At 39.6% G+C, this 13,948-nt stretch overlaps 1 protein-coding gene across 18 annotated transcripts in view; it reads left to right on the plus strand.

Annotated features, from left to right (window-relative positions):
- Positions 1-13,948, plus strand: part of CD44 (CD44 molecule (Indian blood group)) — an 87,598-nt gene that overhangs the window by 46,217 nt on the left and 27,433 nt on the right. For 9 of the 18 annotated variants that reach the window (XM_061201584.1, XM_061201588.1, XM_061201591.1 and 6 more), the window contains exons 4-5: positions 519-587; positions 3,050-3,283. In XM_061201584.1, coding sequence (XP_061057567.1) covers positions 519-587; positions 3,050-3,283 — 303 coding nt within the window. Of the gene's footprint in view, positions 1-518; positions 588-3,049; positions 3,284-10,350; positions 10,522-11,776; positions 11,903-13,948 lie in introns of all 18 variants that reach the window. The other 9 variants (XM_061201585.1, XM_061201581.1, XM_061201578.1 and 6 more) reach the window with 3 other exon arrangements.

The raw sequence follows: 13,948 nt of genomic DNA on the forward strand, positions 1-13,948 counted from the left end.
TCTCATGCTGTTCATGTTGATAAGCATTTGATTGCATTTGTCAGCTGTGTTTTTCCATCATTTCTGTAAATTATTGGGATTACACGTGATTTCCTCATTATAGTTCATACATTTCTTTATTTTAACATTTTTACAGTTATTCCCATATTAATTTTATAATAACAAATTAAAAATAACTTCTAATGTATACCTCATTAGAGAAGGACCATGTCTATCTTATTACCATTGTATCCCCAGCTTTCCACAATGCTTGATATAGAACATATACATTTGTTAATGAATGAATTTGTTGGCATGGGGAGGGGAACAAGAAAGCTTCCAAAAATGTGTGCAGCAAAATAAAAGTGGAAAATGCGTCACCAAGGTCAGAGAAGTTCCTAGGAAACTTAAGTTTCAGAAAAAGAGAATGATTTGGGATAAGTTATAATAAAATACCATCCTAACTAGTAGAAATGGACATCAATTAGGCTCCTATATTTTTCAAGTTCTCATGCCTTTTTTTCTTTTCTACTTCATAGCTCCCCTTGAAGAAGACTGTACCTCAGTCACAGACCTGCCCAATGCCTTTGAAGGACCAATTACCATAAGTACGTATCTCTTTTAACCTTGATTGAGTTTTCCTATTCTTGGAGAAAGGATGAGGTGCATTTTCTATGTTTTATAAAATAGCACTTATTTCCCTAAGGTTAGGGACAGTGGCTATGATTTACCATCCCTTCCCCTTTCCCTTCGATGACTTAGAACTGCTCTCTGGTTTACCCCAATACATTGTTCCTCAAACATCAGTCATCTGAAAACTACTTTCACATTTTTTTGGCATCTCTGTAGACACAGAACTATCATTTACTTGATATTTTTCATTTAATTGACCCATTCTTTTCTACTTAAAATACTTTTAAAAAGCTGCACATGGAAAGCCAACATCTCTGGTTATAAGTAAAAGGTAACCTTAAAAATAAATTTAAATGTAAGAAAAATTAAATGATGTTCTTAAATTCTAGCTGCTGAAGGCTCTGAGTCTGAGCTATGTTCTCTCTCTCAGAGACAGGGATTGATAAGTGTTAGGGGTAGGGACCTTCTGGCCCCCCAAATTTTCTGTTTGATTTAACTGGAGTATTGAAAAATGATAATAAAGGATATAAACTTCCTGATGTGCGTTTCAGCATGATTTACAACATGTCGACCTAAAACCATCTTGATTATCCTCAGAAGTAGGCAGTTGGCACTGCGGAAAACAGAATATTTCAGCCAGAACTTTCAAATAGGTCAACCTGTTAACCTTGATCTGATCGACTCTGAGCCTCATTTTTTGAGAAGTATCACAGTGGCGAGGAGGCTGGATTTCTGCCTCCTAAGAGCCAGACCCCTCGGTGTGCATGGGGACAGTGGTGATGGTGGCAGGGGGACCAGAATCTTCCTGGACCACACAGTTCCAGCCCCCCACAGTTAGGTAAGAGATTGCCCCTGGCCTATACCTTGGAAAAGGAAGGGGAAGCCTGCACTGTGAGGTGTGCTGTCTACATCAGGCCTGGTTTGAAATCCTAGTTCTTTACCACCCGGGTGATCTGAGCCTCAGTTTTCTCATCCGAGTAATGAAACAACATATGAAATTTGTCATGAAAATTAAGAAAGATAATGTGTCTGATGCACGCCTGGCCCATAGTAGATGCTCAATAAATGCCCCATTTCCTTGGTCCCCACGGATCTCTCTCAAAGTCTAGACCTGTTCAAGTTTAGTCATATTTTCTTGTCAGATCTTTATCTGCAGAGATAATTAGGGTGATTGAGACTTTGGAATGTTTTCAAATTTATGTTTTATTAATAGTTCTACTTGGGCAATCTAGATAGGCAGACAGACAGACTCTTTAGTCCTACCAATGCCATACAGCAGAAAATCATTTCTGCTAAATGCACACTTGTGCAGTGAATGACCCACGCTTGAAGGCAACAAACACATTTAGAGGAGAACAATGAAAGAAGTCCTTCTTGCTCTTTCTCCTGTCAATCTAGTCATCTGCTTGTTTAAACCAAAGATTTTGACCTTTGTATACATCCGTGCTTCTTCATTTTAGGTTGAATTTCACAGAAGATGGCAGAGGCTCTGTCGATATTTAAGCATGCTGATTTCTTAGCCAGGACTGGGAGTTCATTTAAACTGACAACATTTGCCACTTAGAAAATTTAATTCTTCGTGGATTTTTAAATTTATAGGCATACCTCAGAGGTATTGTGGGTTAGGTTTCAGACCACCGCGAATAAAGCGAATATTGCAATAAATTTTTTTTGGTTTCCCAGCACATATAGAAATTACATTTACACTATACTGTAGTCCAAGTGTGTAATAGCATTATGTTTTTAAAAACATGCCTTAATTAAAAATATTTTATTGCTAAAAAATGCTAACCATTATCTAACAACGCAGAGTTTCCGCAAGCCTTCAAGGTATAAAACACAGTATCTGTGAAGCTATAAAGTGAAGCACAAATAAATGAGTTATGCTTGTATATTCCCCGCTGAGACCGATCGCTTCTTTGTCTCCTATTTCGAGAAATCCTTTCTCGAAATAGATGGAATTAATAGCAACAAATATTACATGCACTTGAGAAGGGAGGGTAGGGACCAGGCAGGAGAATTATCACTTATTGAGCACCAACTCTGCCTTGAATATTACACTAAGCACTTTCCATACAGCATATCATATGTGCTCATAGCAGAAGGTAGTATCATCCCTATTTTACAAATGATGAAGCTGAAGCTCAGAGGGTTACCTACCTTGTCTAGAGCCACACAAAGCTGGGATTTGAACCTGGGGACTCCCAAACACACCCTCTTTCCCCCTCCCCATCTCCAGGGTGTGTGGGTGGGCAGGGAGGGTTCACTTTCTTAGTGCATCGGTCACTCTATCCCCCCAACTAGAGAGGTAGTTAGGTGTTGTTTTGCTGCATAAAAAAGAAAAATAGCTTTGAAGTCTTCTAAGATAAGCCACAGTTTTCCTACGGTCTGAAAACGTCAGCTGTCAAGCTCTGAAAGTGCCTCCTCTGTCTCCCAGCTATTGTTAACCGTGATGGCACCCGGTACACCAAGAAAGGGGAATACAGAACTAACCCCGATGACATCAACCCCAGCACCGCTCCCGAGGAGGACATGAGCAGTGGATCCTCCAGTGAGAGAAGCACTTCAGGGGGCTACAACATCTTCCACACCCATCTTCCAACCGTGTACCCAACCCTGGACCAAGATAGTCCCCGGGTCTCCAGCAACCCAGAGATTACCTCGACTACCAGTAAGGAGAATGAATCACTGTGCTTTCCAGTAGCGATTCGTTTGCAAAAAACGTCTCTGCTCTTTCCTGAGCGATCCTCACTCATGCGTTGATTGCCTCCGTCTCTAGAAGGTGGTGACATCATCTGGGGAGGCGGGCTGCCGTGGTTGTCAGTGCACTGTATTCATTGACTGCTACTGCCTACCTTTTTTTTTTTTTCCTCTACGAGAAGTACCATATTGGAAGTTTTTCAGAAGAACTTCCCTTGTTCTCTTGTCCCAGAGATATGGTGACAATTCAAGCCTGATGCAGAAGCTATTTTCATTTTTGCATGTTTCCTTCTTGTTCGTATCCATCTGTGGATAAGATTGTTTTCATAAAGTTGTGATCATAGCATATGCATGCCATTTCCTCTGCTACTTTTCTCAGTTTAATTTTATATTTTTAGGTTTTAACCTGATTTATATTCATATTATTAATTGAGTAATAATTAGTCATATTCACCACCCATGATTTGCTAAACAATTCCTTTGTTTTTGGTCTAAGGAAGCATACCTGAAGGAGTTACCTGATCAAATTAATCTGCTTAAGAGTTTGCTATCCCAGCTGGTAGGGGAAGGTTCTTAATTCTCGCTTGGTTATGTGGGTAACGTTACTTTGGGACAGCTAGAGTGCAAATATGTAAGCACTGCGTTAGATTTCTTTGGGTTTTTGGCCCTGGTGCTTCAGTTTCATTGGAAAGTGTTTACATTTTCCCCTTGTCTCCTTCTCTGCTTCCTTCTTTGCTTTTCCCCTATGGTTTGTTTTAAAACAGGTTTCCGGATTGGCTGCGTTCCTTCTGTGGAGGATTATTCACGCTCAAATAGGGCATCTGTCTCTTGAGCGGCTTTCCTAGTACGGTGTGGATTTTCTCTCTTCCTGGCTATGGCTCTTGAGGGGTGGAACTCGGGTCTTCAAAGAGTGTGGCAGAAATTTACTGGTTTGCAAATGCTCTAGACGGGGCCCTTTTCTATTCCTCATCACCCAGAAGCCAGGGAAATCACCAGAGCACTAGGAATTTTTGTTTTTAACATCTTTATTGGAGTATAATTGCTTTACAGTGGTGTGTTTCTGCTTTATAACAAAGTGAATCGGCTATACATATACATATATCCCCATATCTCCTCCCTCTTGCATCTCCCTCCCTCCCTCCCTATCCCACCCCTCTAGGTGGTCACAAAGCACCCAGCTGATCTCCCTGTGCTATGTGGCTGCTTCCCACTAGCTATCTATTTTACATTTGGTAGTACATATATGTCAATGCTGCTCTCTCACTTCGTCCCAGGTTACCCTTTCCCCTCCCCATGTCCTCAAGTCCATTCTCTACGTCTGTGTCTTTATTCCTGTCCTGCCCCTAGGTTCTTCAGAACCTTTTTTTTTAGATTCCATATATATGCGTTAACATACGGTATTTTTCTCTTTCTGACTTACTTCACTCTGTATGACAGTCTCTAGGTCCATCCACCTCTCTACAAATAACTCAATTTTGTTTCTTTTTATGGCTGAGTAATATTCCATTGTATATATGTGCCACATCTTCTTTGTCCATTCCTCTGTCGATGAACACTTAGGTTTTAATGTAAGGTTACTTTCTCAACAGTGTCTTAAATTTCTGTTAGCATGTTGCTGAGAAGGGTGATACAAGTAGGGTTGGGTTCTGGTCATTCTCCTCAGATTCTTTGAAACATTTCAAAGAGCAGATATTTTCAAACTTCCCATGATTTCCCAGATTATTGGCTCTCCGAAGATTGTGTCACTGTATTGTCTGTAATTCCATGGACAACCCTTCTCGAGAGAAGCTTCTGCAAACCAGGCAGGTGGGGCTGCTAGTTACTTGCTGCTTCTTGAGTTCCCTGCCTTCGTAAAGTAGCCACATTGAAGGGGTTTATCATCAGGACATGGAATTTTGTCAGATGTTGGCAAACGCAACAACTGGTGGTCTCAGCAGGAAGCAGATCGGGTCTATCCTAAAGTACCATTTCCCACCAAAGAAGAAAATAGTGACAAAATATATCTTGTGGGAACCAGATGAAATTAACATTCAAGCTGCTAACAGCCTATAGAGAAATAGTATTTCGCATGTCCTTTAAAAAAGGCAATGAGGACATTTTATAAACATTCATAGCACATCTTTTAAAGGACCGCACCTCTCCTGCCTTAGTCAGCAAACATATTTTGAAGACCTACTACGTACCAAGCTATTCTAATGCCTGGGACCTATCGGTAAACACCATTAGAAAGTAATATTGAGGAGAAGTAAGGATTAGTAACCTAGTCATTCATTCAACCGGTATTTGGGGTCTTCTCTGTGCAAGACATTGCTCTAGTTACTAGGGACTCAGAGTTGGACCTACCTTCATGGAGCCTATATACTGTTCAGAAATCAAGGAAATGATTTAGGTAAGTATGTTTACTTAACTACAAATAGTTCAGGATTTGGCTTGAGAAAAGAATCATGCTTTCCTCCAGAGCACTTAGTTAAGTTTCAGTAGTTTAGGAAGAGAGAGACTTGTATGTCCAGCAGAGTGAGTCCAGAGCCAACCTGAGAGTCATGGAAGTGCTATAGAACCCGATACGGCAGCACCAAATAAATCAGCTCATGGGAAGAAAGGTGTCAAAGATTCAGGTAGAAACTTGAACGTAGCGTATGGTGTACTCAAACAAGTTAGCACTGGTTCATGAATAGACCATAGTTTCTAAGCCCAGTGAGGAGAATTCCAAAACCTCATGAGTGTTGGACTGAGAGTTGGGACTTACCAGGAGGGAGTGATTGCAAATCTCCCCTAATGCATGCAGGAGGGCAGAGGTCAAGAGGAGGGCTGGCTGAGCACAGAGAAGAGTATCTTTGGCTTGTGTGGCTGATTCCATCCTTAAGGGTCCTTAGTGGGTGGCAATAGGGAGAGCGAGTGAGAACGACCATCTGGGTAGGTTTTGACTTCCAGCAGGCTTTCTATTATAAATGTTGTTTTTGGAAGTGCTTTCCTGGAGGTATGTCATCAGCCTTTTTTCTATTGGTGATCTGGAATTCTTTGGAATCCAAAAACTTAAACTAATTCAGGAAGCAGACTCCTGCCTTGGAACGCTCTATTTCCTTGTCTTCTGGGTGTAAAAGAAAAATATATATGTGTGTGTATATATATATATATTTTTTTTTTTTTAATTTTTATCATTATTTTTATTTTTTGGTCCGGCATGGTCTACTTGGGTGGGGAAAATTGAAAACTCTGCTGTCTAGGCAGTAGCTTTTTTCATTTTCCCCAAATCTCATACACTTCTTTTTAGGAAGACAGAAATAATGCCTATTTCTGTCTTGCTTTTGTATGTTTGCTTCCTGTTGGTCTCTATCTGATGTACTATAGGGTGAGGGTGGCCAGAGTTCTGCATCTTTAATAAAGTTACTGAGGTAAGAATGTGGTGTCTGCAGATTTTCCAAGGGGATGCTCAGGTTTATCTGGGGGCATCAGTGGTGAAATTGGTTTCAATTTCTCTAGTCTATTCTGTGCAAATGTGTCCTTTGTAGCATAGAGCATATTGTGTAGGTAGTTGACATTGGGTGTGTATAGAGTCAAAGCTTTTAACCTGGAGTTCATGGACATCCAGTAGGTTCAATGATAGGCCATAAACTATTTAAGAGCCACCAAAAAAAATATGCAAAACTTTGAGAATACGTATGTGTAGGATCTGGTTTTCGAGGAGAGAAGCTATAACATATCAGATTTTCAAGGGTGCATATGACTCAAAATGGTTTTTAAAAATCTCAGCTGGTTTAGATGTTTATCCTGATCATCTTTGATGATTCTTCTTCTACAGGGAAACATTCTGGACTCAAGTCTAGCTTGAGAGTCAAGTGGGAGATTTCAAATTGCAAAATAGCACCGATTATCCTTTCTCTAATTTGAATAGAGTCCAGAATTTCTCTAACTTGGGCAGTTGTGTTTCTTTTCTGGAAACACATTCTGAATTAGAATTAAAAGTGACAGAAAGTGTTAGATGGATACTTGACAAAGCTTTATCTGATTTCAACACTTTGAATACACACCCTTTGCAAAGTTCCTGCTCAAGTATAAAGCTTGACTTGAGATTAATGAGTGTGGGTGGAACTTTGAAATGCTAGTTGTCATCACAAGCTTCCTGGGTAAAATGATAGACAGATCCAAAAGATACAAGCAAGCACCTCTAAAGATATTCCAAAAATAAATGAATGATCCAGTTCATGGCTGGGTCACCCAATCAGGTAGCTATAAAATATTTTTTCCATCACGGGTTATTCAGTTGCTACTTGGTTTTGTTCTGAGCCTGTATTCAGGGGTCTCAGTTTGAAGAATGGGTAGCACTCTGTGGTTATCCATAAAGAATTCGCATTTCTGATGTTGTCCTAAGATTCTAAGAGACTTTAGGAGACTGGAAAGATAAAATCAGGCCTCACTCTTCTCTAATCTTCACTCTATAATATATACATACATTTTATATAGACAGGACTGAGAGTGAAGGTTTTCTAGAAAGACCTCACTAAATGATATTTTCATAATCGATCTAGTTACTTCAGCTGTGCACTCAAACAGCCATACAGCAGCTCGGGAGCAAAATAATTGGATATGGTCCTCATTTGGTAATTCACAGCCTAAGACTCAGGATCAGACAACAACAGCAATGGCAGGGAAACTGTTATGTCTTTTGCTTATCTGTTGTCCTAAATGCCAAGCCTTTCAATGTTAAGGGAAAGGACACCATTATCATGCCGAAGTTTCCTACTGATGTTCTGTCACCATCCTTAGTGAGAACAGGATCTGGTAACCATTTCATTTAACAGAGAGGCCCGCTGTCTGGGGACATGACTGGATTCTGCTCAATGTCCTACTTGTTTTCCTTTGGCAACATGCACATAGAATCAGAATTATTTTTCCTTCAGAGCTTCAATTAAGAGATTAATTCAGAACATGTCCTCTTAAAAGAAGTCTATTAGAAAATGCATACTCCTACTTTCCACTGATCTAATTATCACAGCCAGTAATAATAATAGAGGAAAATACTGATTTACACATGGAAAGTATAGGCCCTGAACAATTGTTTGGACATCTGATACCTCAACTATAAAGTGTGGGAAGTGACCTGTTGCTTTATATCAAAATCTAGGCCTCTAAAAAGCTCCCTGGTTGTTTGACTGTTAATTCTAAATCACTGTAAAGTGTTTTGAGAGTTTGAGAGCTTTTGCGGAAAAAAGATTCAAAGTCTATAACAATGGGATATTATAAGCGTATCTTCACTTATTAACTTTCATTGATGGAGGATATGGCCAATATTTCAAAATAATTAAGCATTTTTTATGCAGAAAAAGAGTTATAAAAATGGTCCTTTACATTTGCTTAGCTTATAATACATTGAATAAACTGTATTTTTGACAAATACTCCTGTGAGGAAAATAGTACTGATGTTATGATTGCATATCATACTGATTAAGATAATGCTAGAGAGAGAGAGAGAGAGAGAGAGACTGACTGCAGAATTTAAAAAATGGTATTTTTAAAATGTTGACAATGTTCACCTTCATAGTACAAACACTGTGAAGGAAAAGGTCTTGTCAGTACTTCATCTTGGGACACTTCTGGGCTTTCTTGATAACTGGAAAAAAGAAATCTAATTCACTTTACTTTTGTACTTGGCGATTTAATGATGGTTTCAGCCTCTCTGCTTGAACTTTTTTCAGTCTTTTATCTACTATTCTCTACTGTTCTTCTGATGCACATCATGGTTGCAGAAATGACAGTCTTTGGAAGTTTTCAAATCAAGACTCTTGCTTCTGGTCTTGTTAGTGAGATCATTGGGTCACTTCATCTTTGTCTGTCTTTCCTGATTGATTATACTATTTTCAAAAACTGGGTCTCAAAATGTTCTGTTCTGCTTTGCAAAATCTAGTGTTGATGTAAAAGTGACCATGGGCAAGGCTGCTAGGGAATTTGGATGCCAACTAAAGTGGAATGGCATCTCTTTCAGGCTTCCACCTCACGTGTCCTTCTTCCGCGTATCAGGGATTGCTGGGGCTATGTGTGTGGGACTGCTGGCAGAAATGTCATACCCTAAATTCTTGGAGGATGACATTGGTTGACCAAGATAGAATGTGTAGAAGATGATGGGCTAGGAATCATCATCCTTTAGAATCAAAGACTCTCAGATGTGGGGAGGATCTTAAATGGTCTCGTTCCATCAACATTTCTAATCGTTTAATCTCTTACACAATTTTCCTGCTAAGTGCTCTTTCTGATGATGGGGGTTATAATACTTTCTGTATAATACTGTCATTGTTGGAGAGTTCAGATTATTACCTTTTTAAATCTAACATCTGGAAGAATATTGATCTCCCTGAAATTCTCACCACAGGTCCTAGTTTGACCTTTTAGGAACACAAACAAAAATTTAATCCCTTGTTTATGTTATAGCTTTTCAAAATTCAAAGACAGTTCTCATGCTCTCCTCGAGACTTCTCTCTTGTTTAATCATCCTAACTTCAGACAAGTCAAGGTCTGTCCAGCACAGCTTTTTCATCTTCAAGATGAGGAGCATGAACCAGATGCTGTTTAAGGTCCTTCCATCTCTGACATTCTGTGAACCCTGGTTTGGGCCTTGGAAAGAAATGGAACTTCTGTGCTTTTTCTCTTTCTTTCCGCCATCTGTATCATGTATAGATGACTCTTGAGTGGTAAAAGAGTGAAAGCACATACAATGCTATTTCTTAGGCACTGATAATTAACCTTTCAACAATCAATTCAATTATGGTTACAACAGCTTTTTTTTTTTTTTAATTAATTAATTTATTTATTTATTTATGGCTGTGTTGGGGCTTCGTTTCTGTGCGAGGGCTTTCTCTAGTTGCGGCAAGCGGGGGCCACTCTTCATCGCGGTGCGCGGGCCTCTCACTATCGTGGCCTCTCTTGTTGCGGAGCACAGGCTCCAGACGCGCAGGCTCAGTAGTTGTGGCGCACGGGCTTAGTTGCTCCGCGGCATGTGGGATCTTCCCAGACCAGGGCTCGAACCCGTGTCCCCTGCATTGGCAGGCAGATTCTCAACCACTGCACCACCAGGGAAGCCCACAACAGCTTTGATGAGCACTAGTGGTACAACTTCCAAAACAGCAACCAAGAGGCAAGAAGCCCAGGATTGGTTTTCTTGGTGGTTTCAGCCATCAACATCCAAGATTCATCTTCACACCACAACAATTATGGCTGGTAATGAGTTATTATTATCTCATTTCATATGTTTTCTTGGCAGTCTTCAATAATTTTCATTGACTTCGGGGATATTGTCAAAGGCTAAAGTTCATGCTGGTTTCACAAATGTTTTTCATGACTCTGAGATCTATGTGTTTGACTTTCTAGTACTAATAAGCAGATTTCTTCTTTCTATTCTATAGAATTAATGTAGCCCAAGAGGAGGCTAATACGGGGGCTGGAAAAGGGGGCTAGGTCTTTCTCAATGACAGAACAAAACTTTGACTCTGAAAGATGTTCTAAAATGACTGAAGTGATAAAAAGTTCTTGACTTTTCATGTGAAAATAAAATAGCATAGGTAGAGCTAACAAAAATCTCCATCAATGGAACTGTTTTTGGGATAAATACTCATAGGATGCAAAGATAAATGGTCATTCTGAAAGATAGCACGAATCTCATTCAAAATATAGGAAACCCCTTTCGAGTAAAGAGACATCTACAGTAACCACTGCGAAGAGGTGGAGGCTTTCCATCTCCTTTCCTAGGATTGCATCCAAAAGGGGAAAAGTGAGAATTTTCCCAAATATTGGCTGCAATCCACTCTAGTCAACCCTTTTGGTTGACTAATAAATGCCCCGCAAAATTTCTCTGTTAATTGACTAATTTTTTTTTTTTTTTTTTTTTGTCTACGTGCTAAAGTATTGATGGGAACTGCAGTGTAGCTTTCATTTGCGTTCAGAGCTACAGTAATCGAATGCTAGAGAAGATCAAACCTAATAGCTGGGTGAATAGCAAATAGTGAATACAACTAAGGGATTTTTAGAAATGACTGACGTGTTTAGATTCCAAGGTTTCACTGAAGGTGGCTTGATAAAACAAATAGGCACATGTGAAACCTTTTCGTTCTATTCTTGACACCCTAGCTTTCATGGCATATGGTTAATAAGTTAATAATAAATGCATCTGAAAGCATGGGGCTGTGTTTATTGGCCTTTTTTTTCTTTTACTTGTTTGGTGGGGTTATGTCCATATTTATTCTTTTAACTTCCTTAAAAAGAGTGTTCAGGTATAAAGATCATAGCCAGTTGTTTTTAGATCTATACATTAGCTTCAGAGACCAGAATATAAGAATTTGGGGTATAGAAGTCAAATCTCTCACTTTCTTCTTATGATCTTGGGAATTCTTTTATACATTCTGTGCCTGATTTTCTTCCTTTGTCAAATGGGTTGCTTGGCATCCAGCTCAGCCACTAATGCAAGTCACCACAACAGGTATGGATTCAAATATCATCTCAGCAGGCTGGGAGCCAACTGAAGAAAATGAAGATGAAAGTGACAGACACCCCAGTTATTCTGGATCAGGCATTGATGATGATGAAGATTTTATCTCCAGCACCAGTAAGAATAATCAATTCCTGTAGAACCACCTATGCCAGGCTTATCGATTAATCTGAGTGATGCCCAAGAGTATCGATCTTAGGAAGTAGTTAATATGAAAAATGAGCATAAGCCTATGATCACAGGTTAATTATACCTTGATGAGATTATGAAGGAAAAAACTGATTTTTTTTTAATGGAAGCCAAAATATATTTGGAGGAGAAATGGAAAAAATATCTTTTATAAAATTTCTAATGCCTCAGATACTTTCTGTTTTGTTTATTTATGTGTTAAAGCTGAGCTATATAACAGTGCCAATTATTAAAAACAAATAGTGAAACCATTGCATAATAGTATCCAAATTCGTGACAATTATAAAACTTTTTGAGAACAGAGATGGAAATTGAGCTGAAAGGTCCTTAAAAAAAATTCAAAGGTTGGTCTAATATTCTGCCAAATGACTGAGTTTCCTATACATACCTGTCATGATCTGAGATATTGCTGAACCGAGATGAGAATCCTGAACCTGACTCCATCACAGCTCTGCCTTTTTTTTTAGAGAAGATGTGCCTTTGAGGTGCTACATGAGCTCTCTGAGGTCACAGAAGTCCTGTCCGTCCAATTGGAAACTGAGGGTTTCATCCCCAAAAAGACAGCACCCCAGGAGGGAGGGGTCCAAAAGCATAGCTTAGACCTGAGGCATCTGAGTATATGACATCGATACAACAAATACTCGAGATGAACTATATGCTTTATATCTAAGCTTTCAAGTAGTGTATTCCTTAGTTGGACACCCCTGCAGAGCTTAGCGACCTAACAAAAAAACTCTCTTTAGTTACTTCAAAAAGAAAACCAAATACCCCAAGACACTGGAGCTTTACTATTATACTGTCTGCTGGGTTCAGGATGTGGCCACATCTTCTAAGTCGGGCATCAGGAAAGATGTGGTCTTGACACTTGAGAAACTAAACCCTCTTGAGTGGCAAGCCAAACAGATCAACCTGAAAATAAATCGTATCATCAAGCTCCAGGGGAAAACTTCCCTTGATATTTTTTCATCTCTGTGGCATATTTTCCGATTTCAGCTCACTTTTCTTCTTGGCACCTGTGCACGTAATTCAGCAGGATGCCCTCTCTCTTCTGTAGGGGTGTGATAACTGCCAGTTTTTCATGCTTACTGAGAATGTAGTTAATGAGTCTAAACCTGATTTTATTAACTTGTGAAATAGAGCTGACAGTATTATAGTTCTGAAAAGAGTTTTGTATTATTTGGGTATCAAAATAAAGTTTGAAAGAATTAGGATGTATTTGCAAATAACCTTTCACAAAAGACATTGATTCTGATTTTGTCATGGTTCTTCTGTCAGGTGCATCTCCTCTTGCAGCCCTATCATTTGGGTGACAGTATCAGGGCACTGGTGGATGTATGCCCCTTTTTATCTTCGGGGAGCTGCTGTGATGGTGGTTGGTTACCTATGGTGTTTTCTACTGAATGTATGCGTCTTGGTTTCCTTTCATTGGCTATGAATGGCTTGCTCATGAAATGCTTTGTGTTTGATGAGAATACCATAGGTGTTTGATAAATATAAATATTCAGAAATGTATAGCTAAATCACACGGCTGTTCTAGGTAGATATTCTTTGTTAGAATCATCTATAGGAAAGCTCTGGCTGCTCAGGGTGTTTCTTTCCCCACCAAAACTACTAATAATGTAAACTGGTCATCATGGTATAACTTTTCAGGTATCTACTCTTCAGCCTGAGGATCTACATGTAGCACACTTGGCAGTGTTACGATTCCTCGGGCTTTCAGTTGCAGAGGGTCATTACAGACTGCATGGACAGGCAAAGTGCTGACGTCTTTGGTTCTCCTTGGTGTAGGGCTGGTGTTTTCAAAGCTGCTCTTCCTCCTGCTGCAGCTTCTTTGGCTGCTTTCTCCAGAAGATCTCATGTTCTGACCCCTACGTGTTCTCTGACAGAATGCAAAGGACACTGAGATGCTTAACAGTATGGCTGAATCAAGCTGAAGGCACTCTCTGCTTTCCCTTCTTTTCCACTCAACCATCT

This window comes from Eubalaena glacialis, chromosome 10 (genome assembly GCF_028564815.1).
Source record: "Eubalaena glacialis isolate mEubGla1 chromosome 10, mEubGla1.1.hap2.+ XY, whole genome shotgun sequence".
In the NCBI taxonomy this organism is placed as follows: Eukaryota; Metazoa; Chordata; class Mammalia; order Artiodactyla; family Balaenidae; genus Eubalaena; species Eubalaena glacialis.